At 35.8% G+C, this 27,060-nt stretch overlaps 2 protein-coding genes across 2 annotated transcripts in view; both read left to right on the top strand.

The window, feature by feature from the left end:
* Window positions 1–27,060, top strand: part of LOC121387135 (receptor-type tyrosine-protein phosphatase epsilon-like) — a 128,025-nt gene that overhangs the window by 91,072 nt on the left and 9,893 nt on the right. The gene's annotated exons all lie outside the window — the stretch shown is intronic.
* LOC121387493 (multiple epidermal growth factor-like domains protein 10) lies at window positions 1,606–26,390 on the top strand. The gene is made up of 10 exons (XM_041518636.1): window positions 1,606–1,799; window positions 17,936–18,067; window positions 18,627–18,839; window positions 19,444–19,650; window positions 22,129–22,257; window positions 22,657–22,809; window positions 23,627–23,770; window positions 24,407–24,547; window positions 25,228–25,374; window positions 26,161–26,390. Exons 1-10 carry the CDS (start codon window positions 1,730–1,732, stop codon window positions 26,361–26,363), a joined length of 1,539 nt encoding a protein of 512 aa, XP_041374570.1. The 5' UTR covers window positions 1,606–1,729; the 3' UTR covers window positions 26,364–26,390.

Raw genomic sequence — 27,060 nt, 5'->3', positions numbered from 1 at the left:
TCAACGTTTGAAATGGGAACCCCCAAAAAGGGTAAATCACGCTGTGAATTGACTTTGAAACAAAAAGTTACTTTAATAAATGACAGTCCAGGAAAAAGTCAACGCACGCTTGCAGAGAAATTCGGTATCGGAAAAACGCAAGTACAGTTAATATTGAAAAGAAATGCAGAGATTTTGGATGGCTACGAGAAAAATAAAGATAATGATCGAAAACGTTTATGTGTACGTTCTTCCGTAGAACAGCTGAATACATTAATGTGGGAATGGTTTCAACGCATGCGCGGTCAAGATGTACCGATTTCAGGCCCCATGTTAAAAATGAAAGCTTTGAAATATGCAACTGAACTTGGAATTGCAGAAAGGGAGTTATATTGTACGGTTCATTTCATGTTGACAAATATATTATGTAATTCAAATAAATATTTGTAGTACATTTCTTTTGTTGTTGTTGTTTTTATCACTTTATACACAACACAATTAAAATTTTAAAAACCTTCTAAATGTTAGTAATTCGGTAATAGGACCACCCCACTATTAAGACCAATTTTCATAAGTCCCACAGGTGGTCTTAATAGAGGAGTTTCACTGTATATAGATATAGATATACATACATAAATACACACATACATACATAAAGGGTTTTCGTGACGTTTAGTACAAACATTAGAACGATTAGAAACTCCATTAAGTGTTTCTCTAAATATAGCTACTGATATTAATGCGGAAACATTTACTTGATATGTTATTGTAGTCATCAAAACGTGTTTGTTTGCAAGTCACATATTAACAAAAGGGGGCGGGACGTAGCCCAGTGGTAAAGTACTCGCTCGATGAGTGGACGGTTTGTGATCGATCACAGGCGGTGGACCCATTGGGCTATTTCTCGTTTCAGCCAGTACTCCATGACTGTTATATCAAAGGCCGTTGTACGTACTACCATGTCTGTGGGATGGTGCATATAAAAGATCCCTTGCTGCTAATCGAAAAGAGTAGTCCACGAAGTGGCGACAGCGGGTTTCCTCAATAGCTGTGTAGTCCGTAACGACGCCATATAACCGTGAATAAAATGTGTTGAGTGCGTCGTTAAATAAAACATTTCCTTCCTTCTAATAGCCAATGATTAATAAATCAATGTGCTCTAGTGGTGTCGTTAAACAAATCAAACTTTAACATAACAGTAGCGTTTGAAACGGCGTCCTGGCCAGCTTCATAAAATGATCTGTCACCTCTTGATGTGTATATGAATAATATTCTATGGAGTTTTAAGTTAAAATGTGTTTTGCTTAACGAAACCACTAGAGAACATTGCTGTATTAATCATCGGCTATTGGATGTCAAACATTTGGTAATTTTGACAAATGCACCTTCTACAGACAGGATAGCACATACCACGGCCATCGAAAAATAAAAATAGGCTCACTGACTGGGATCAATCCTAGATCGACCACGCAACAGGCGGGCACTTTACCATTGGGTTACGCCCCGCCTCTATATTCTATGAAGCGTAAAGAAAATAAATTAAAACAGAACAAACAAACAAGAAAACAAACTCTATATTATTAACGCCAACGGTCTAAGAAATTGTAAGGTGACTAGTCAAGACAATGACGGATGTGTGTATTCCGGTCCGACGAGATATTTAGTTGTCTGCTGGCACACTTGTGAATACAGCACACCGTATCTACATAGAGGACGATCTTTTAATCCCTGGTTGGAGAGATGTAAGAAAATGTCGAAGTGTTGGCCGTTTCTGATTGTCGCTGCTTCATGGTTTTGTTTTCAGACCGACTCAGTGGCAGGTAGGAGTTTTAAAATAATATTGCACATATGTTTATAAGGAAAAAGAGTTGGTGATAATTGATAAAGTTTACATAAGTTGAGGTGAAATACATACAAGTAAAATGCCAGCAGCAAAATAGTTCCGGCTTTCTTACAGTGAAGATAACACTTTCTACAGTGGCGATAACACATTTTAGAGTGAAATAGTGAAAATTTCACTCTAAAATGTGTTATCGTCACTGCATGACTGATAACACTTTTATTTCACTGATATTTTAAGATATCTCACTAAATGTTATATAATAAATGCAGCTATCACACATTTGTAAATATATATCTATGGTGTTGCAGTAATGTTTGCTTTATATTCGTCGTGTGTGTGTGTGCATGCGTGTGTGTGCGTGCTTTGTGTATTTGTGTGTATATGGAAGGAAGTAAATGATTAATTAACGACGCATACTCAACACATTTAACTATGGCTACATGTCAGTTTTGCCCATGTGTGTATTTATGTATGATGTTTGTGGTTCGCATGTGTGATGAGTTGTGTGCGTCTGTTAGGATTTGAATATATATGTAACCCGGGGAAGAAGTAAAGATAACACTCCTTGTGGTTCCAATATTTTATTTGTAGACCAGTTGGAAAAACCTGTAAAATATAATACAAACATTCCTTACAATCACACATTAACTTTCACACTTCCGCGCACATGTATAATATAAACTCTCAATTAAGATAAAATTATTACATCACTATGTCCGTAATATCAATATAAAATACAAATTACAAATAAATATATCTTACCAGACATCCACAATATCTATTTGATCAGACACTGGAAATGCAGTAGTGTATAAAATATATATATAATAATCAACCGATTCTCTGCAGAATAATTGGATAAAATAATACTGACTGTCTGCTTCTGTTGAAAGCCGATCGTAATCTGACAATTAGGAACAATCTAGTTATAAAGGGCGTAGTCCAAAAGCATGCAGTGCGTGTCTCGGTGTCGAGTCATCAGTCTTGCGTGAACTGTCATCGTCGCACGTGAATTAACAACTACTAACAAACCCAACACAATAAACAATGACCACTGCTAACAAAAAAGATGAAATAAACAACACACCTTTCTTTAACTATTTTATATTTAAAGATCCACTCCCTACAAATTAGTTTTTAAAAATACCTAATATATCACAACCAATATTTAATTGAAATCTTTGATAATTAACAACCCAACGCCTGGTTACATATTCCCCTCCCCGAGGTAAATGTCTCCTGACATTTAGTCACGATTCAGCTGTACATTTTATAAGACAGCTGCAAATAAAATACTGTTAATTACATCAAACATTGAAATATCACATTGAATTCAGACATAAAATACACTATAATGTATATATACTGCGATATACAAATTTGTCTCTGCAATACCTCAAATGTCCGAACCTAAACAAATACAAAACAAATTAGTTAGGTCAAATATATATAATTATCAAACACCACAGCTAATAACTTAGCTGAACACAACTGACCTGTAAAGCAATGAGTTACCTCAAATCACAGGTTAAATATTCAAATATCAGGTTTTGCAACTAGATTAATCAGCATTACTTTCAGTTTAGTGAATACTGAAATACTGGTCTCAACTGAACTGAAATACAGATAATCAATAAAAATTATTTACATACAACATCATAAAAATCACACAAAAATTTCATCAGTTGAGATATGTTGGGAACACACCCACTGTCCATATCTATCAGGCGGTTTCCGTGTGCGCTGTGGTCGTCCCACAGTCTGTTCAAGTATTGGGAAAACTTGAGAAGTATGTCCTTCACTGTGTAGCTGGTCCCTATCTGTTATCTCCTGATCAGAAATTGCTGCACTCACAGTATCAGGAATCACAGCAGAATCGTCTACAGCTTCAGGTTCCTGACTCACCCCCTCTGGTGATCGAAATTCTGGAACAACCTCTCCTGATGAGGATAATGAAGAATTAACTCCCACAGATGATGGACAAGACAGCTGTACTGGGCTCAATCTCCGACGTTGAGGGATCACATATTTCAGGCTGGCCTGCGAGTTTTCACTTGAATCGGATTCCGAGCTGGACACCTCTCGTGGATACAACCTAACAGGCTTCTTCGGTTTAACCATATGGCTAACTCCGGTAATAATCTCCTCACAGGGAATAATGTTAAAAGGCAGCAACATATTACGATGGAGTGTCCTCACAGGACCCTTGCCCACTTCACGACGCACTCTATACACTGGAATATCCTCATTTGGTATTTGAGATACCAGGTAGGGTTCCTGTTCCCAACGATCAGCTAACTTTTGCTTTCCTTTCAAACCTACTTTCCTGACCAGCACTCTGTCACCTACTTCTAACTTTGTCTCTCTCACTCCTCTGTCATATCTGTCCTTATTCCTGTCACCGTATGCATTGGCTTGTTCTGCTGCAGCTCTGTAAGCATACCTCATTCTACCTCTCAACTTCTGCACATATGAACTTGTATCTAGGTCACCTTCTGTATGTGGATCTGTCTCCAGAAAAGCATCTACTGAGAGTCGTGGATTCCACCCGAACATCAAGAAATGTGGTGAATACCCAGTCGCATCACTCTTCGTCGAGTTGTATGCTTGTACTATAGGAGCAACATACGATTTCCAATCAGCTTTCTTCTTTTCATCCATTGTGGCAAGCATCTTTATCAATGTCTGGTTGAATCGCTCGGCTGACCCATTCCCCATTGGGTGATAAGGTGTAGTCCTCGTTTTCTGAACATTGGCTAGTTTACACAGCTCCTTGATCATTCGACTTTCAAAATTCCTTCCTTGGTCACTGTGTAACTGTTCAGGAAAACTGTAAAACAAAATAAAATGTTCATACAGTGCCTTAGCTGTGGTATGTGCAGTCTGATTTTTACAAGGTATTGCCTGAGCGTATCTCGTAAAATGGTCAGTTATGACTAAAATATTCTCATAACCCCCTTTTGACTTCTCTAAACTCAAGAAATCAATACAGACTAGCTGCATTGGTATCATGGTTTCTATTGGAACCAAACCAGCTGTAGGTTTGATAGGAGTTTTCCTTCTTATACATCTACCACACTGTTCCACCTTCCTGTTAACACCCTTCTCTAGTCCTGGCCAGTAAAACCGTTGCTTGGCTAACCATAAGGTTTTTTCCTTTCCTTGATGCCCAGCATCATCATGGATACCTTTCAGTGTTATCTGTCGATAAAACTCTGGCAAAACCAACTGTCTTACCTTCTGACCGTCTAGAATAACATTTCTGTACAAAATTCCATTAACCAGTTCTAAACGTCTCCTCTCTCGAAGATACTTCTTTACAGCTGGCATCTCTCTCTGTACTCCTTGTCCCCTCTGAAACAAACCATACGTTACAATCTGTATAAGCCTAGCAGTAACCCGATCTTTGCGCTGCTCCGCAATCCAGTCAATACAACTGATATTATCGCCAAGATCCACGTGCTCACCGGCCGAATGAGCAGTAGTCTTGCTCGATACACTGTCAACCAAAGGAATGGATGCTATCGCTGCTTGACAGACTGCTTTCACAACATCTGCAAAGACCTGTCTGCTGAGACCATCTGCATCCGCATTCAACTTTCCTGCTCTATAAGACAAAGTAAAGTTATAGTTTGCTAAAGCAGCTACCCACCGATGACTGGTTGCATCCAGCTTGGCCTTCGTCAACACATAAGTTAGGGGATTGTTATCAGTGATAACATGAAATGAATTTCCATACAAATAATCATGAAATTTATCTGTGATAGCCCACTTCAATGAAAGAAATTCTAACTTATGTGCTGGGTAGTTCCTCTCACTAGGTCTGAGTCCACGACTGGCGTATGCAATTACCCTTTCTACACCTTGCTGTTTCTGATATAACACCGCTCCTAATCCAGAACTGCTGGAATCTGTGTGAACAATAAAAGGTAATGCATAATCAGCATATGCTAAAATAGGTGGCTGTGTCAACTTCTCCTTGACCACATCAAAAGCTATGTGCTGTTCATCTCTCCACCTAAACTCAGCTACTGGTTTCTTCTTCTTCCTGGACTTCCGTGCTGCAGGACTGGTTCCATGCCCTTGAAGCAAAATGTTCAAAGGTTCCACCAGCTTGGCGTAGTCCTTGATAAACCGGCGATAATACCCCGCAAAACCCAAGAACTGACGAAGCTCCTTAATAGTCTTCGGTACCGGCCACTGCTCAACAGCTGACGTTTTCTCAGGATCTGTAGATATACCTGCCTCTGAAACTACATGTCCAAGATAAGAAACTGAAGTATTAAAAAGTTCACATTTGGATGGTTTAAGCTTTAAGTTGTGTTGACAAAGTCTAGCAAATACAGCTTGCAAACGCTCAACATGCTCTTCAAAAGTCTTGGAAAACACTAAGATGTCATCTATAAATATCAGACAAGTCTTTAAGTGCATCTCACCCATGCATTTTTCCATCAGACGCTGGAAAGTCGCTGGGGCATTGGTAAGACCAAATCCCATCCGGTTACACTCGTAAAATCCCAATTTGCCAACATTGAAAGCTGTTTTCTCCTTGTCGTTCTCGTCGACCTCCACCTGCCAATAACCTGATCTCAAGTCTAACTTGGAATAGTACTTAGATCCATGCAGTGTATCTATAACATCATCAAATCTTGGAAGCATGTAACTGTCTTTGTGAGTCCGAGAATTTAAAGTCCTGTAGTCTATACAGAATCTCAAAGAACCGTCTTTCTTCCTTACCAAAACAATGTTAGATGAAAAAGGACTGCTAGACTCTCTGATTATACCTGCATCAAGCATTTCCTTGACATGTTGACGAACCTCATCATACATACCAGGAGGAATCTTCCTATATGGAAGCTTGAACGGTCGCTTGTTATCCAGCTCTATCTTATGCTTGACCAAGTCTGTATTTCCTATATCTAGAAGACCTGAAGAAAAAACATGTTTCCAGTTACCCAGTACCTGTCTAACTTGGGATAACTGATCTTCACTAAGGTTATCTTGGTCTATCTGTACACCAAGTTCCTCCGGAGTAGAAATATGCTTATCTTTACCAGGTAATTCAGCTAAACTATCAATAACCTTTACCTCTTGGAGACTGCATATCTCCGACCTGGGCTTAATGAGTAGCGGCTTTGCAGACATATTACAAATCTTGACAGGTATCTTGATACTAGAACTGCCCTGGTTTATCTTCACAACTCTAGGACATACTGAAAATGTAGAACTCCCATCCAAGTTTTCAGTAACAACTTCAGAAATGTTTGATCTAACTCCCCTTGCTATACCGTTAACTACCGCTGACTGGTATGGAGCTACATAGAATGGCTTCCTATTTAAAGATTTAACTTTAAAAACATTGCAAGCAATGCTATCAAATGCCACCTGCCATTCGGATGGAATGTTACCTTCTGTTCCTCCTGAAGAAACATCTCTACACAGTCTAATGATGTTTGTTCCAACTATCACAGGACATTTCGCTGTAAATTCTGTATCTGGTACAACCAACACAGGAACAAAAAACTCTGTATCTGCTAAAAAAGAAACAAGAATTGAACATTCAATGTATCCCATATACTTCAAAGATGAACCATCTGCTACAGATACTTGTAATCCTAATGTATCCAAGCTAAAAAGATTCGGCTTAAGTACATCAGGCAAGTTGTTATATCCCGTCTCTGAAATAGTTGTAACCATTGACCCACTGTCAATCAATGCTCTCATCCCTTGTCCATTGATCTTAATTAATCCTTCATTGGAAGAACCAATTAATCTCTCCATTAAAGTTTGGCCAGGGTCATCATGTTTAACATGGTGAACTATGACCTCTGGTTGGCCATCATCAGAGGTCACTGCGCGTTTGGGTGAAAACGACCCTCGCCACAGCCAGCTCGACCTCTGAAATGCCCTCTCTGGTAGTTATTCCCCCTACCTTGCAGATAAAAGTTTCCTCTTCCTTGCTGAAAAGATGAACTGCCACCACGCCCTCGGTTTCCAAATCCTTGACCCTGTATGTGGATATCATCTAATTTCCTAAGCAACACATTAAACTTGTCCTCTATCTTCTGATCTAACCTTTTCTCTAAAGCTTCCATTCTTTTATCAAACCGTTGTTCCAAAAATGAACCATCCTGGTCAGTCTTCTCAGTAGTCAGGCTCTGCTGATGAACCTTCTTAGATGTGTTAGGTAAACTTATGCTAAGCTCCTTTTCTACACATCTAATCTCCTTTAGTAATTCATCATAATTACGGATAGTATCATACTTGTGTCGAGTTTGACTTTTCAGCTTTTCACAACTTAAAGAAGTCCAAAATGTATGCCTCAATAAATCATTCCTGGATCCTCTGTCCAAATAACCACAATCAATAGCGGACTGCAACAAAGACTCTAATCGACAACCAAAATTCGTTACAGACTCTCCCGGTTTTTGAAAAGAGTTAAAAAATTCCTGCATTATCATGCCATTGGTAACAACTTCACCAAAGAGTGTATCTAGCTTTGACAAGATATCCTCAACACTAGCTCTTTCTCCAAGAGGAATAAGCATTTTTCTTGCGGTACCCCTTAATGACCTTCTGATTGCCTGTAACACTACATGAGTATTCATATCAGGATCAATAACTAAACATTGCACATCAAATCTCCACTCTGTAAAAGATACATCACCTTTTTGAGGCGGATCATCACCAGAAAATGGCGATATCTTAGGAACAAAAGATGGTTGTTTCATACCAACATTATCATAACAGTTGTCCATGTACGAAAGTCTCTCCTTTGGTCTTGCTCCTGACTCTAGTTTGTGAAACTGACGAAACACATCTTTAGGCCTAGCACCAGCTTCTTGCATATCAATCACTACATCTTCACTTGGTGAACTAAAAGCTAGAGGACCTGGTTTCCTCTCTACTTTAGGTGTATTTACATACTTACCACTAGCATTCAGAGCCTCAATCATGTCAGATTCAGACATTTTTCTCGACATGTTGAAATATATCCCAAAATACACAGTAGATAAATAAATTAACCAACTATCTGTAATCTATCTACAAACAGAACAAATTGGAAATGAATATATAAAAACAATTACAACAAATCCTTACATATACATTAGAAAATTAAAATCAATATTTATGTACATCTAACACCAATTAAATCTGCAGAAAATACAGACCTATGTACCATCCAAGTAACTGACAACATCAATAGCCTGAAACTCAAAACAGCATTATTTACAAAATTATATCTAGAGTAGTACTACACCACAATACATTATTCTGTACCTTGACAAAACAATTGTTTTTATGTAAGTTACAAACCACTAACCTTTATGAAAATATCACTGAAATAAAAATTAAATTACCTGTTATGAAAACTACATAATTGTATAGTATCACTCCAACTCTAAAAAAAAAATTACTACATAGTTATGTTGTTCAACTCTGCATCCTGAAAATCAAAATAATCTTATAACCAATATTAACAATATCTACCTTTAAGTATATACTATCTTTATCCTAATATCACTGAAATTGTTTTATTAATAAATTAAATTATTATTTTGTTTCACAACTACCATAAACTAATATCCAATAATTTTAATTGCTTTATTATTTAATTGACCCTAATACCATCTACACAACTATAAAACCCATCATTCTGCTAAGAACAAAACGACCAACAAACTCCTACCAAATGTACCTGACACTGAAATGTATACACCTTACAACACCTGTCCAGTCTAGTCTGTTTGGTCAACTGTCTTATGTCGTGCAAAAAGTCAAGAACATGCATGTTAGTAGGGATGTGCTTTCATTTATGCAGACAAACTTTTATATCTTAAAAAACAAAAAAACAAAAAAACACAAGAAAAAATCAATACCACCGAAGCAGAAACAAACCTTTCCGGAAATTACCGAAAAAATCTGAATTAAACGTAAACACTACCGCAGTACTTTTAACATTAAGAGTTTATGTAGAAAACGATACTATACCATGGAACATGCCAACCTTTTCACACACACATACACATACATACTACGTAAAAAAAACCCACATTAAAAGAAGTTCATAAAATGACACAAAACATTGTTTTTAAAACTAAAGGTTCAGTTCTGTTGAAGACACAGTAAGTTCTTGACACCACGCATGCGCTCGTCGACTCCTTCCGGTCCCTTAAAGCAGCACTATCTACACATGTGAATCTCGCGAACACACACTTTTTAATTCTGCTAGCTAGCACACAAATAATTTACCCCACAACACACGAATCTATGTCGAATCAAAACACTGTCGAACACATGTCGGTATTATCGGGTTGTAACCTCAACGGCGAAGGGAATCGACGTCGGATGTCTGGTTGTCCTCATCGGTTGAATAGGTCGTTAAACACGTTGGGCTCCATTTGTAACCCGGGGAAGAAGTAAAGATAACACTCCTTGTGGTTCCAATATTTTATTTGTAGACCAGTTGGAAAAACCTGTAAAATATAATACAAACATTCCTTACAATCACACATTAACTTTCACACTTCCGTGCACATGTATAATATAAACTCTCAATTAAGATAAAATTATTACATCACTATGTCCGTAATATCAATATAAAATACAAATTACAAATAAATATATCTTACCAGACATCCACAATATCTATTTGATCAGACACTGGAAATGCAGTAGTGTATAAAATATATATATAATAATCAACCGATTCTCTGCAGAATAATTGGATAAAATAATACTGACTGTCTGCTTCTGATGAAAGCCGATCGTAATCTGACAATTAGGAACAATCTAGTTATAAAGGGCGTAGTCCAAAAGCATGCAGTGCGTGTCTCGGTGTCGAGTCATCAGTCTTGCGTGAACTGTCATCGTCGCACGTGAATTAACAACTACTAACAAACCCAACACAATAAACAATGACCACTGCTAACAAAAAAGATGAAATAAACAACACACCTTTCTTTAACTATTTTATATTTAAAGATCCACTACCTACAAATTAGTTTTTAAAAATACTTAATATATCACAACCAATATTTAATTGAAATCTTTGATAATTAACAACCCAACGCCTGGTTACATATATATATATATATATATATATATATATATATATATATATATATATATATATATATATATATATATATATATATATAGGGGGGGGGGGGGTATTATTGTTTATTAACTTACGTATTCTCGGATGCTTCCAATCTCTCTGCAGAAGGGCGAGATCTCATGTAGTGATATGCTATCTTTTGTACCCCATCTTAAATATGTTAAAAATAAGGGCTTAAAAGCTGTCAATATTTTATAAAGTTATTGGTAATACGGAATGGGGAGCAGACCGCAAGGTTATTCTCCGTCTGTATAGATTTCTTGTGAGGTCAAAACGTGACTATGGATGCATTGTGTGTGGGTCAGCACGCAAGACCTACTTGCAGATGCTAGATCCTATACACAACCAGGGACTTAGGCTTTGTCTTGGTGCATTTAGAACATCTCCTGTAGAGAGCTTGTACGTTGATGTACACGAACATTGTTTGGGTGGTAGACGTGCAAAGCTTTCTCTGCTTTCATTACTGAAACATCCTACACATGATGCGGTGTTTGATAATACGTATATGAAGTTGTTTGAATAAATGAATGAATGAATGTTTAACGACACCCCAGCACGAAAAATACATCTGCTATTGGGCGTCAAACTATGGAATACGTTGTTTGATGCAAGGCCAAATGCTATTCGTACATGTATGTATGTGTGCATGTATGTATGCGAGCCTTTGGCAAGCTTAATACATTATTTTTATTCCTAATATATGATTTATAAATTGTAAAGTTTTTTTATATTAAGATAATGAGAATGATAGGCGGACGGTGATGAATATTGACGATACCCAAATACACGAGCGTAATCTACTTATTATATAATTCCAAGCTTAATACGAGTATTTGTAATTTGTATACGCAACTTTAATTCGAGTCAGCCATTACCCGATATTCAAATGGTGTACGAATATAATATGACGTAAGGTATTTTTGAATGAAAATATCGTCAAACTCGAATAACGTCATTTAGAAAATCCTTACATTGAAATAAACTATTGCTTACGGTATTTTGATTTATGAACGTTGCACAGCTTTCAGTGTAAGATTGCTATTGAAATAAATATTTTTTGAATTATGACGATGAATGCATACGTCAATTATACAGTGTCACCATAGTACATTTGCTTAACTGTCAATAAACGTGCTAATTTACATCTAATTGCAATGTTCTGATTGTATGTGAACTGAAAACTATCACATACCTTGATTACACTGGATATACTAGCTAATATATATACAATTTGTATTAGAAAAGTGCGTGCAGCCCAAAACAAAAATATAAATATTTGGACTCAACACAAGTCCTTAAGCCCTAAATTGCCATTTCACAGGTAGTTTGTATAAAACTATTGTCTAAGAGGTATATTACTTTAATAAAGAATTTTAGGTGTGGAAGGTTTTATGAACCTACTATATGTAAAACGTGGTGCTGATTCCAAAAATAGTCTTTTTGAGACAACAATGGCCTAAAGCAGACATTCACTTTATTATTTGTCTGGCGTTACCAACTTGTATATACTAAGCCTCTAAATATTATGTAGTACTAGTTTGTGGTCTAGATCTCGCCAAAGAATAACAATCTCATTAACGTGTTAGCCACATGTGGCCAATGCGTGGCCCAAAATGGTTATTTGTCATGAGAATACTAATTATATTGTACTCGATATGAATAATATGTAAAAATTCATGAAAACAAATAAAAATTACAATTTGACATCTTTATGACTATCTGTTAAATTTTAACCAACATACTTTGCATAGATTATGCAAAATAACTACACGTACAGTAATACAATCCTGTATTTTAAAGTAAAACATGTTAAAACAACAGGTTTTAGTTGTGCACTATCAGGACTGCCATCATTAATAGCATTGTCATTATTTGAATCAACATCAGTACTTCTACCATCATTATCATCATCATCATCATCGCCACAATCATAATCATCTTCAGGTTCTATGATAAAAAAAGTTTTATATCTGACTATCTACCTAGTGGTAGAAAACCTCCATTAGTATCTTTCTAACTATGATATGTAGTTTTAATGTAGTCTTGTGGACCATGTAAATGTGTCATATAATTGCACTTGTTAATATTTGCACTATGTTGCATTTTAAAAAATTTGCCCGACTAGATAAGTGAATTTGTGTTTCTGTAGGAAAATATTTTAACCTGGTTCGTTCACAAAAGTAAGACGCGAACACATATTTCCCCCAGAACACTCTAAAGCTTGCAACCAACACAGATGGAGTCCTTCGCCTTTTTCTTCCAAAGAATGGAGAAAGTGTCATATAGTCACATCCTGTCAGATCATTAAAATCTGGCAATGCATCGCAAACAATAGGATCAGGTTACCTATTGTTTTCTATTGTAATGATATCCCAAATATCAGAAGTCCATCCACAAACTGACGTTTAGAAGGAAATTTATGATGTCAACATCATTTTGTACTAGTGGTACACCTTGTGAGCCCTGCATGTGACACTACATACTCAGGTTCCCCATTGCGTTCTACGTATCCCAATACAGAAGACACTGATCGTAAAGAAGAAAGGTGTGTGTGTGTGTGTGTGTGTGTGTGTGTGTGTGTGTGTGTGTGTGTGTGTGTGTGTGTGTGTGTGTGTGTGTGTGTGTGTGGGTGTGTGTGTGTGTGTGTTACAAAAGGTACCGAGTTATATGCATTTATAAATCATAATAAACAATTTTATCTGCTGATGAAGTTATAGATGTGTCGTACAAATTTCGTACGCACTACCGTATTACAAACTGTATTTTGATTTGTCAGCGGAACAGTCAATTTCGATTGGTTGGACAGCGACCTTATTAGCATGACGGAACTATTCTTTTCTTTCATAATTAACGTCAAGGTCAGTAACATCCCACAACCTTTACTACAAATGTCATTCACCGATTCAGCTATGTCATTCATTAAAGGCATACGTCACATACCACTATTAAATGGCCTAACAAAGTAATACCTAATATAAATTTGATCTGTCCTTAAATGTACTTTATTGAGCCATCTATGTAACCTCCATACTCCACTTACTAATGATATTTTGTAAAAAAACAAAAATTGAATTATGGCAATGGTCCATAATTCAAAAGCTAATATTACCAAGAGGGTTGACATGGATTTTACTCTATCATGGTTTAGTTATGGTGATGCGATAGCTAGATTTGGTTTCCAAACATTAATGTAATTATCATTTATTATCAATGTTTAGAGAAATGAGGTCCTTAAATCTGTGACAGTATGCCTTTAAAAGTTGATGTAAACCGGACCGCGCGAGAAATAATTTTAAATGAAAAATAAAAAATAAAATAATGAACAGAGCAATAATTAAACCTATTTATTTTATTTATTATGTGGACTTTTGGTCAACAAATTGTTATTGTCAGTTGTGATTTGTGAATTCATCATTATTAAGGTCGACGACAGTCACTTTTTGGACCCTTATTTTTGCTTCGTACACAATTGTTGTAATTTGATTACTTAGTTAATTAATCTAATTGGTGGGTACTTACGGTTAATCCCGAAAACACTTGTTGGTAATGTGACCGTTTAGTTACAAGAGAGCGGGCCTTCGGGTTCCAGAACCGTCTGCTGGACTTCGGCGCCCACGTGACGTTCCTCGTCCAACCGATGAGCTCCTTCTTTCCGCCGAGCTCTATATGGACATACATTTTCCGTCTCTAGGGGTGTTAGGCGGCGGACCATTTTCAAAGTATGCATTCGGTCGTCGACTGGTCGCGAGTCACCACACAATAAATGAAACATATCCAACGTTAATTTTTTCATATGATATATTTGACAAAAGGTACTTTTTATTTCTTTAATCTTTTAAAACTTAAAAAAAATACTGACCTGTAAACAGCGTTGTCTGCTTGTTATAGAAATATAACAGGGTTCAAGGTTAGTAGACCAGTTTTTATTTTAATGTGGCGAATCATTGTAATAATATAGCTAATTTTGAATTTGAATGACGTCAGAATTCCAATGACGTCACTTTGCACCTCCTTACAATAACCATAAATTGGGTACATGACGTTTCCGTTTTAAGAATGCTGGAAAAAATCCAATGCAAAATTCCTTGTTTTTTTTGTTGTTGTTTTTTTAACATTACTAATGCACCTGAATGTGTTTGAAGAAAATCCTGTGATTATAAAATTGTACCTTTTTACGGAATATGGATTTCAAGTGAAATTACGGTAAGATATGCTATATTTATTGTGTACAAAGCCAAAACAAGGGCGCGAAAAGTGACTGTCGTCGACCTTAAAGTTGTAACTTTAGTGTTCCCGTGAACTCAGCTGCTTTTGCAAGCTACACGTTTTTAACTGCAAACGCACTTGTTATTCTCTTATTGGTTGGATTTTTGGTCAACTAATTGTTATTGTCAGTTGTGATTTGTGAATTCATCAATATTAGCATAACTAGTGGCGTAACGGGAACATTTGTTTCTTGGGGGCGTTTTGTTAAAATATGGAATTATGCATTAGTTTTACCCATTTTTCACCCAATATGAAAACAAACGTCGTAACTGTGACATTACCCACCATGTATCAGTGATCGAAGAGAACGAAGAGTTATCTCCTTCACTGGAAAACGTTATAGTTCTGACATGGCTCCGATTGTTGTGTAATGATTTACCACGTCTAGTGAAACAACGTTATGGCACTGAATTACGATCAAGAACTCTCTCCTCCATCAAACCAGAAATCTCTCAGGCTCTCTCGTCATTACTAGATGAACTTCACACATCTGAAGAGATTAAGTTTATGCAAACCGCTCCACCACTATTTAAAGACAAACATAAATCTTGCCTGAACCGGCAGACTATACCATCTTCAAAAAACATTCTCTTCCTTCTAAAGTGTGCCCACTATGCCAAACAGCAGGACGTGTAAACTGCAATCACTGTCTTAGTGCTCACATCTCCAACCAGCTGATCGGAAATACATGGTACGAGCTAGACAAATTGCACACATACTTGACGACTCTGAATCTGAACCCGAGGACAATGATGACAATCTTACTTCAGAGAATGGGTTACATACTTGCACACATAGCACTACTGCCTGCCGTGTTCAAGTCAAACAGTCACCATACATGACAGCCTGTTATGGTCATCGTGTGGCCTGACTTACAATCGACAGCGGAGCCACTGGCAATATGATACAAAGATGCTGCAAAGATGCTCGGAGTTGACCTACGTAAAAGTTCCCAGTATGCTCACCAAGCAGATGGTCTGTCCCCTTTAAAAGTTGTAGACGAAACCCAGTTCACTTTTCTCCGTGACAGTCGCGAATTCCTGTTTGAGGGACTTGTTGTTGAAGACCTTAATGTAGACATACCAGCAGGCATTCCCTTCATGGAACAACACGATGCGACCATCCGCCCAGCCAAACATGAAATCATCCTTGGAAATGGCAGTACTTACATATATGGGTCGCATAGTACCGCTCCTCATCACACAGTGTTTAGCAAGCATTGTTGTTAGGAAAGCAGCGATGTCTTAAATATATTGGTTTCCGTTTCCGGTTTCCTGTTGTTTGGATGTCGGCTTTTGTGAATTCGTGTTGTGGTTAATAAAGTAGGGGATGAAGTCGCTATTGTACTGTTACTTGTGGTGATTAGGATCTGTGCTATTAACATTATATTATTACTGGCGCTGACCTCACTTTGCACAAAATGTGTATTTAACTTACCTGCACACTGATTTTGATATCAATGATGTATGCACTTGCCAGCACAGCTGATATTACTTAAATTTCCATATGTCATCATGGGTGCTAAATAGTCTAAATAGTTCATCCACTTATGGCAAGAGCAATTCCATATGCTCGACATACATACAAAGCGTTAGATTGCGCCAACGCTGAGACAATAAAGGTACTGTTCACAACAAGTATTCTCAAAATAAGCAAGCCCAAAGTAAGTACAAAAATGCCAACAAGAAACCATTTCACCTAAATATCAGTGGAATATTAAACTGATTAGATTAAATTAAGTTAAAATAAAATAAAATTCTGAATATGTACAACTCTTTACCAGCTATTATTACCATTACTGCACTAAAAAGACTTCAGTATGCCAGCAACAAGACAACACGCCTGTTGTACACAGATTAGTGAGATATAATATCCCGCACATAGTTTTTTTGGTTGTAATACTTGGCTGATAGAAAGGCATTAAGGGATGTTCTTGACCTATCTAAGAGGTACACAAATACTGACAGATGGTAGAACATAGAATGGAAAGCCCCAAAGCAAAGCTATTCTTAAATGTGTCTTTGTATAGCGTCCTGCAGTTGAGAAGCTGGTTAGATTATAGCCAATATATAGGTCGTCATCATACAATGCTACTCACATTTCATAGATAATTTGATACACAAACTCAAATCATGGCTAGAATTTGTTTTAGCTAATGCAGTTTTTCTACCACTTGTTTACCAACAATCAGATACCAAATGTGTTGTCTCATACCATGGATAGTGATTGTAATCATGATGGTAGTGCATGATGATGATGATGTTGTTGTACATCATATCGTTTTTCTGTGTAATCTTTGAACATTATTTTGGTTAAACTGAATTTTGAAAACCATAAAATGGTATTATGTTTTTTTCTGTCTGTATTGGGCTTCGTACATTTGATTTATTTGTGAACGTTTACTACTATTCATATGAAAAATAGCTGGGTTTTGCCAAATATTGGTTAAATGTGGCTAAAAGTTGGCCACAATGATGACATTGTCATTCTTGCATTACCATAGTTTGACACCAATATTTTTCTTGCTGGGTTGTCGTTAAATATCCATTCTTTCATTGTCATTATTTGGCCATATCTTGACCTCAAACTAGTGATACAGTAATAGACCGTCCGTATAATTAGCTGATTTTGGCTCATTATATATATATATATATATATATATATATATATATATATATATATATATATATATATATATATATATATATATATCGATATGTTTCTAGGTATCTGCATACCACCGATGTATGGCTTGGATTGTAACTACACGTGCCATTGTTATACTTCAAACTGCGATAGCGTCATTGGTTGTTCTGGTGGCTGTGACAAAGGGTGGCATGGATCAAATTGCAACAAAGGTAAAATAGATTGGTTTTTCGCTTTACATGGCGGAAGGTAACGAGACAGCTTCATTTGAAAGATAAACACACTATGGATTTGATTTCATGTTTTTAGTTAATTAGGGGGGGGGGGGGGGGGTATTTATTTCTTTAACTGTTTTAAAAACAAACACCAAGAAATACTGCAGCATATATTTTGTTACGTAATATCTAAACATTCAGTTGCCGACATCATCCAATGCCTATGGGTGCCAAACTATGGTAAATGCTAAACATGAAGTGATGATCAACATCAATATAAAAATTCAAGATTTAAATACAAACAGTATAAAGAACTGTGCAAAGATATAAATATCACAGATAGATACTGACTTTTACTCACAATTTCAATTTTGTACTGTATTGGCCATTCTCAAAGAGAACGTTACACCCCTGCACCACGGTGAGGTTACACCACGCGCAGGGGTAGTTCCGAAATAACAACACAAACTATATTTTGTTAGTTTTGTTTGTTTGAATTAATAACCAAGTGGGAGATACAAAACTACATAAATTCATGATGTCTTATATGTTTCAGAAAATATAGCTTTGAAACAACGTACAAGTCAGAGTTCCTACTTTAGCGGCTGGTGGAAAAATTCCTCGCTTGCTGTAGATGGAAGTCTTGTCCAAGGTAGCGGGGCGGAATACTGTATGTTTACAGAACCCGGTCATCCATACACATGGTGGCAGGTGGACCTGGATAAAGAATATTACATACACAAGTTAGCGGTCCACTTCAGAAAATGGCGTAAGTTGAGTCTGTCCGTGAATATATATATATATATATATATATATATATATATATATATATATATATATATATATATATATATATATATATATATATATATATATACGGGAAGTACCTACGATGTCCCTTCATTGATATTGACGATACCGAAAAACACGAGGGTAATGATGTCCTTCGCATATAATCGCAATCTTGATACGACATGTTTTTTTCTAAACTGTATACACAACATTACTTCTAGACAGTCATTACTCAATATTCAAATGACATAATAATATGTGACGCGGTGTCTTTTTGAATGGAAATGACGTCAAACGTGAATGGCATCATGTTGGATATCTTTACATAAAGATAAAAATGTTACATACTTTAAAGCTATTTATATTACAGGTGTTTGTAATTAGTTGACAGGCTGTCTTCGTAACTTGAAATAGAGAAGCGGCAATACATTATTAAAAGGAAACAATTAAAATAATTAAGTAAGTAAACATCAGTTTCTGTAGATGTTAATGATTTAATTGATTATAGAAAACATAATAAAGGTATCATACAAATAAAGTTATTATATGTATTTGAAACTCTATATTTCCTATATGCACAGCAACAACTCGCAGAAATGGAGTTAAGGTGTACAGCTCTCTTTATGAAAGCCCGAACATCACTGGTCACCTGTGTGGTTCTTCAACTCAGTCCAGTCCAGATGTGACGTCAGTGACGTGTAACAATACAGCTAGATACATCACACTATACAAAGATGACGACAGCAGAGGAGACACAGCAATGAATTTCTGTGAAGTTCAAGTATTTGGTAACTATTTGCAGTTGGTCTCAAATATCCCACACAACGTGGTACTTGCTGATCTGTCTATGGAATAGTTCATACTATACTATATATATATATATATATATATATATATATATATATATATCATATCAGAGATGGGTTAATCGTAATCAGTAATCGTATTCGATTGTAATCGATCACATGTTTCCATGCTAATGTAATCGTAATCAGCGATTACTTTCATGATTACTAAACACATCTACATTGCTAATGTAATCGTAATCAGCGATTACTTTCATGATTACTAAACTTGATGTGTTTAGCATCAACTCCAGTAACAGTGCCTATAGTTAGAAGCAGTACTGGTCAGTCAGTAGAACTGATCTCCCATGGTCTACTACTCTCATAGTAGAACTGTTATTTGCCTTGAGAAACAGGGGATCATAACGTCTGGATTATCAAATGAATGTTACCCAGGGGATGAAGACACACATTCACATAATGGTATCTATCGTGTTTACGTTTACTATAAAACCACTTGAATGAATACAGTGTTCTAGCTAGCAACATATAAAAGGGCGCTGCACCACGCCCCAGTTTTGTGTCCTAATTCACTGCCGTAAAAAAGATGAATTATATATATATATATATATATATATATATATATATATATATATATATATATATATATAAAAACACTTGCGTTCCTCTGAATGCATATACAGCGTTATCACGGGTCTGAATTCAACTAAGAAACGCTTGACAATATCTCGTTTTGTCACAGTTCTGAAAGTCCACCAATGGTGCCGTGGCAAACTTTCTTTTCTTTTGTTAGTGGTTACGACTGCAGATGGGCAGCCAGCCAGTCATATGAAGCATGATTCCATGGGCAGCCATCCTCACCCTGTCGCAGACACAACCACAAATAACGTAACTAATTAAACAAACACCCAGTTGAAAGTAGTCTATCACGATAAACCTTGGTTTAATTTCCTTTAAAATAGCTTAAAATATTAATACGTCTGATAAAAATTCCCGAAAGCTGATTTTAATAGATGTTGTAGGAAACGCAGCGCGTCTAATGATACCAAAATACACACACCCAGACCAAGATACTTGTAATTTGCACTGATACAATTGGATCCTGGCACAAAAGCAAGCATGACTGCAAATCGATTCATTAATAATAGTCATTTTCAGAATGTCAACAATGAAATGCAATGAGCAACTTGTGCACATGTATATGTATGCAGATATCAGTTTAATTATTTATTTACTTGTTTGTTGTTTTCTTTCGTTCTTTATTTCTTCATTTATAGATTTTAAAAACAATAATTATTTATTTTAATTTGTGGAAGGTATTAAATGGTATACGATCTACAAACAATAAAAAAACAAAAAAAACAAGTAATAGTCGTCAAATATATATGTTATGCATTGATACAATAATTATACCTATGGTTATGGGTACCTTTTCGTCAATAATCCAAATTTAAGAATAATAAATCTGGTTTGGGAAACTGATTCCCTCCCTGCAGTATACATACATAATCCAAAATTATCCATTCTGTCTTTCAGTGAATGAAATCGGTATGTTTGTAAAATAAAGTGCATAACTCCATAGTGGTAACATCATTTCATTATTTGTGTAGATTTCCGGAAATGTAATCATGATTGTAATCATGATTACTAGACAAAAGAATAGCCTGTGTGGCGACAGCGGGTTTCCTCTTAAAACAGTGTCAAAATTACCATATGTTTGACGTCCAATAGCCGATGATAAGATAAAAAACCAATGTGCTCTAGTGGGGTCGTTAAATAAAACAAACTTTACTTTATTTTCAATTATATATTTGCATAACAATATACTCCAACAAACTACCTTGATTTGTACTAAATGTAAATGTGCATGTAAACAGGCCCTCACCAGAAATTACTAAAACTAACTTTGCTGTGAAGAGGTAACCCAACCAGTCGTCCATATCTCTATTGTTCAGTGTAAGATACACGTGGCATATCATCTAACTTTGATAGGTCTAATTTCAGCGTAGCAGACGATAACTTTGTAGATATTTCTAATAACTGGAGTTCACTGTGTGAGGCATTTTATGTGTACCACAATATTGTATTAACAAAAACTGATAACATGCACAATATTTATCATATTATAATTAAAACATAAAGTTTGTAGCTTGACCTCAAGCATTTGTAATGTTGAGTGAAAAAAAATGACACTTCGTTGTTTCTGTTCAGGCTGATAGTAACGTAATATATCGCAATACATGCAGTTAAAAACAGAGTATCAAAGACATATTTCGATCGAAATTGTATGACGGTTTGATACTTAATATACACATGTAGCAGATTTCGTCTGACGACTACAAGTCATAATTACCAAATATTTGACATCCAATAGCCGATGATTAATTAATCAATGTGCTCTAGTCGTGTCGTTAACCAAAACGTACTTAATATTGAATATTTCTTAAATATTTTGTTTAGTCTGTGCTTTTGGAACTTTCGGTGATAATTGCACCTTGTTCTGTCACTGTCTGGATGGACCATGTGACTACATAACTGGAGTATGCACAGGAGGATGTCAACAAAACTGGACTGGGATAACTTGTAGTGGTATGGTATCATTTATAAAATGCACGTATAAAAGGATTAAAACTGCAGTAGCACGTGCATGGTTCTTTACAAATGAATGTAAACGCTTAATATCAGACGTAACAATCATCTTTTGTTCCACAAATAACGCATATTTGTGTAAACAGTAATTTATAGAGTACTGCATAAAATGGTATGTTAATTCGTGCAAAACTTGCGTTAATCTGAGTTAAGTTTCGTTTTCGACAGTTGTGATTTGTTATAGGCTTAATTATAGAAATGTAATTAGTTTGTTTATTTCAATTTATCTATTTGAATGTTACTTTTCATCTGCTATTCATTTTTTAAAATCCCAATGCAGTTTCTTCATCCTAAAATATGCTTAAAGATGAAATGAATACTTTTACTTTATGTTTTCAGAATGTGATTCTGATCACTATGGTCCTCTATGTGAGAAATCTTGCTCCAGCAGACACTGTGATGAATCAAGTGCTAACTCCTCATGTAGTAAAGTGACTGGACGATGTGACAACGGATGTACAGCAGGATGGACAGAACAAGACTGTACAAAGAGTAAGATCTACACTAAAAAATCTTAGTCTGTTCTGTACAGATGCTATTTTAAGTAAAATATATATACCAACAGGCAAGAGGCAGCATGGTTGAGCAATGATATACTTGACAGAAATAAGTTCGTATTGCCACTCGATTTAGATCTGACATGACCTACCCCTATTCTTGTCCAGGTGACTATTTGTTGTGATTAATGTTTTGGGTTTTTTTTTACGAAAGTTATGATGTGACAGGGATGACAACTATAATAGTAGCACTCATGGCAGATGTCACTTGCAGGACAGAATATGCTCACATTTAGCGAACAGCTGATATGACAGTGGTTCATGAGTGCATGTTATCACAACAGTATTTATTCTAATGAGCTCTGTTCAGTGCTAGTTTTGATTTAGTAAACTAGTCTAGGAGTGACAGCTCTCTTTGTGGCGATGCACGAAGGATGACATAGCCTGTGAAGGGTTTCATCGGGAGTGGCAGTCCTATAGACGAAAACTAGATAGAGACCCATGGAATTAACCTTTTTTTTTGTTTGCTAAATGCACATTCTACTCTGCATTGTGCAGTGATACGGCACTGATAATGTGTTGCGGTTGCGTCGTTAAGATTTATGCATAGTTACTATTTACCATATTTATATTTACATATTTAGCGATAAGGCAGAGCTGTAGCTAGGATTTTGACAGTGTAGGGCGTATAATACAAGTTAAGAGTGTGCAGAGCAAATTTAAATTAACGAATTTACACTATCTTAATTTTAGAGCGATTTTTAGACATTGTGTCATATTTATTGGCAGAATTATATGTGTCACAATTTCAGAATGTTCAAAGGATATCTATGGATTAAAATGTGGAAAGTATTGCAGTCTGCGACAGTGTCGTGGAAGTTCATCTTGTGATCACGTCACTGGAAAATGTGACCATGGCTGTCGTCGAGGATATTGGTCTGACGATTGTAGAATGAGTACGTATGTTAGATATTACACGTCAGTATCTAATCAAGAAATACATAGAAATGAACATGTATTCAAGTTATTACAAATACTACGCTTTGGTAGTAGCTTGTAAAATAATCACACATGTTGGAACCTTTATTATATTGATATTATATGACACTTATGTTACTTGTTTGTTTTAATGAATTCGTGTGATAAGCCTGCATACAGTCATATATAGTATAGTACTTTTATAACGAACCTAAAGGGACCATAATAGTTCGCTGTACTCATTTGCATACGTTGGTTACTCATGTATAGGGAGATAAAACGGGACTTTACGATCAGTTCGTTCAATGCAGTAGTTCTTTCTAAGCATGTTCGTTGTAAGTGTACTTTACTGTAGATACACACGTCTCATAATCTATGATGGCACGAACCAATGGCATGAAAAATAAAACTGCATAAAAGGAATCAGAATGAGTCTGCAGATTATTGAAAATCCTCTACATCTTGATTCGCGCATGATTTGTGTAAATAAAGTGGTTTGTTTATGAAATACGTTATATGATAGGTTGCTTATATATATAATTACTTACCAGCCTATTTGCGAGCCTGGGTAATACAGTTTGAATATACTTGATTGTTGTGTGTATTCATTTCAGGATGTCAAGATGCCTATGGTTTTAACTGTAACATGTCCTGTGATGCCCGACACTGTCTTGGTAGTCAGTACTGTGGCATGCTGTATGGAAGATGTACAGGTGGCTGTCAAGCTGGCTGGGAGTTACGTGACTGCACAACTCGTAAGTTGTTCAAATTAGTGTTGATTTTTAATACCATTTTAATATAAAAACCCAACCAAAGAACAATATCAATACTAAAAACAATAATTGTTTGTTAATAAAATGATTATTGTTGTTGGCATTATTATTAGTATTATTATTAGTAGTAGTAGTAGTAATAGTAGTAGCAGTAGTAGTAGTGATACTATTATTATTTATTATTATTATTATTTTTATTATTAGTATTATTATTCCATGTTTATTATTCTTTGTTAATTGATGTCTTGTTACAAACGTAGGGGGCGAGACGTAGCCCAGTAGTACAGCGCTCGATCGATGCGCGGTGGGTGTGATATCGATCCCCATTGGTGGGCCTATTGGGCTATTTATCGTTCCAGCCAGTGCGCCACGACTGGTATATCAAAGGCCGTGGTATGTACTACCCTGTCTGTGGGATGGTGCATATAAAAGATCCCTTGCTGCTAATCGAAAAGAGCAGCGCATGAAGTGCCGACAGCGGGTTTCATATCTCAATATATGCGTGGTCCTTAACCATTTGTCTGACGCCATATAACCGTAAATACACTGTGTCGAGTGTGTCTTTAAATAAAACATTTCGTTCTTTGTTGTGACAATCGTGTTTTATTTAAAGCAGTTATTATAATCAATGAGTTTTAAGACCGTGTTTTATTTGTTTACAGCATGTCAAGGTGGTAAATTTGGACCTGTATGTCAGTCAAAGTGTAGTGAACGACACTGTACAGGAGACAACTCATCTTGTGATGTTCAGAATGGAACATGCCAATATGGCTGTCAGCCGGGATGGAAGAGCCCAAGTTGTAACTTGGGTATTTAAACTATTATATACCTTTCACTCACACACACACACACACACACACACACCGCGCGCGCGCGCGCGCGCGCGCGCGCGAACACACACATTCAGATCACATACTTTAAGAATTTGATAACATTGCCAATTAGATGTAAATTAAGGTCACGACACTAGGTTTATTGACATTCAAGTAATCGTACTAGGGCGAAGCTGTCTAGCGTTCAGAAACAAAAATACAAAAATGTTAAAGCTCTAGTTTATTTTGATGTATGGACATCCAAAATTATGTTATATTATTATGTCATATTATTATTATTATTATTATTATTATTATTACCAGAGATATCTAGACAGAGATAGACATGTAGATAGATAGATATGCATATACATGCATATTTGATATTTTGAGTAATAGCTCAACAGTATGATTGTAAAATATAACAGAGGAAGTTAATATTTAAAAATGAGAAATTGTTTCATATAATGAACATAACTATAAAATAGTAAATTTACTAAACACGAAAAAAAACAAAGTGGAAGATTAATTACATTATTGTCATTATGCCCTAAAAGAGGATATTAGATTGACAATAACTATTTTTAACAATTCCTATAATATATTTGAAATGGACTGATTCTGTTAAATGAGTAGGCAGCACTCCGTTTGCTTTTTGTCTTCTGGTCATACCCTATATTTCAGCATGTGTTTGTTGTTCCTATAGTGTTGATTGTTACTTAAGGTCTAAAAAAAAAAAAAATATTGTAAAAAATTAAGACCATATATGACGCTATATTCCAGTATGTGGTAGAGGATCCTATGGCGCTGGTTGTAAATTTAGTTGTTCACAAAGACACTGCCAAGTGAGTACGGCGAGCTGTAACAGTGTCAGTGGTTCCTGTAATGGTTTGTGTCAGGACGGTTGGATAGGAGTCGACTGTGCAGGTACATTGAATTTTTGTCAACATAGCGCTTTTATTTTTGTAAACAAATTTCAAAGTTAAACGTTTGAAAACAAATTAATTGTTGGTAAATTTGGGGGGGGGGGGGGGGGGAACGTATAAGCGTATTGAGCGTATACTAGTATATATTTATTTCAGGAGGCAATAAACTTTACGTTTAAAAACAAATGAATAAAAGCAAAGTGATTATTCATTTTCAGTGGCTTACATATTGTAACTATATATTATTCAGATGTTATTGTATTTAAATGCCTTACTGTAGAGTGAAATGTCATGATAATTCATTTATCTATAACTATATAAAATTATTGCAATCTAAGATATTATGGTGTAGTCTTTATGTCCTGTTTCTTGAACATAATTAATCCATCATGTTTAGTATGAACATCATATAGCACTAGAAATGATTTGCATTATACTTCCAGATTTTAAGCAATGTCTAAATAATCGTTCATGCATGCAGCAGTGCATTGTATAGCGACAATATCAGTTAACTAATATAAATAATATTATTATGTATACGTTTAGCGTTTGTTTTGTTTAACGACACCACTGGAGCACAATGATTTATTAATCATCGACTATTGGGTGTCACAGTTATGTATACATGTGTAACATATCTTTATATTTCCGGTATTATTTCACGTGGATAATCTGACTCGGTTGCTGTCCTTTTTCTGATTTTGGTTTGTTTCTTGATTTTATTATTTGTATCTGTATTTCCAATACTAACATCTTT

The sequence above is a fragment of the Gigantopelta aegis genome, chromosome 13 (genome assembly GCF_016097555.1).
Source record: "Gigantopelta aegis isolate Gae_Host chromosome 13, Gae_host_genome, whole genome shotgun sequence".
NCBI classification, from domain to species: domain Eukaryota; kingdom Metazoa; phylum Mollusca; class Gastropoda; order Neomphalida; family Peltospiridae; genus Gigantopelta; species Gigantopelta aegis.
Note: the sequence above shows the minus strand (reverse complement) of the source record. Positions and strands in the feature narration are given on the sequence as shown.

Excerpts from the sequence above, each read along its gene's own strand:
- LOC121387493 (XM_041518636.1), top strand. The coding sequence starts at position 1,730 with ATGTCGAAGTGTTGGCCGTTTCTGATTGTCGCTGCTTCATGGTTTTGT. Across the intron at positions 23,771-24,406 it reads GTCTGACGATTGTAGAATGA|GATGTCAAGATGCCTATGGT; the intron begins GTACGTATGTTA and ends TATTCATTTCAG. Across the intron at positions 24,548-25,227 it reads GTTACGTGACTGCACAACTC|CATGTCAAGGTGGTAAATTT; the intron begins GTAAGTTGTTCA and ends ATTTGTTTACAG.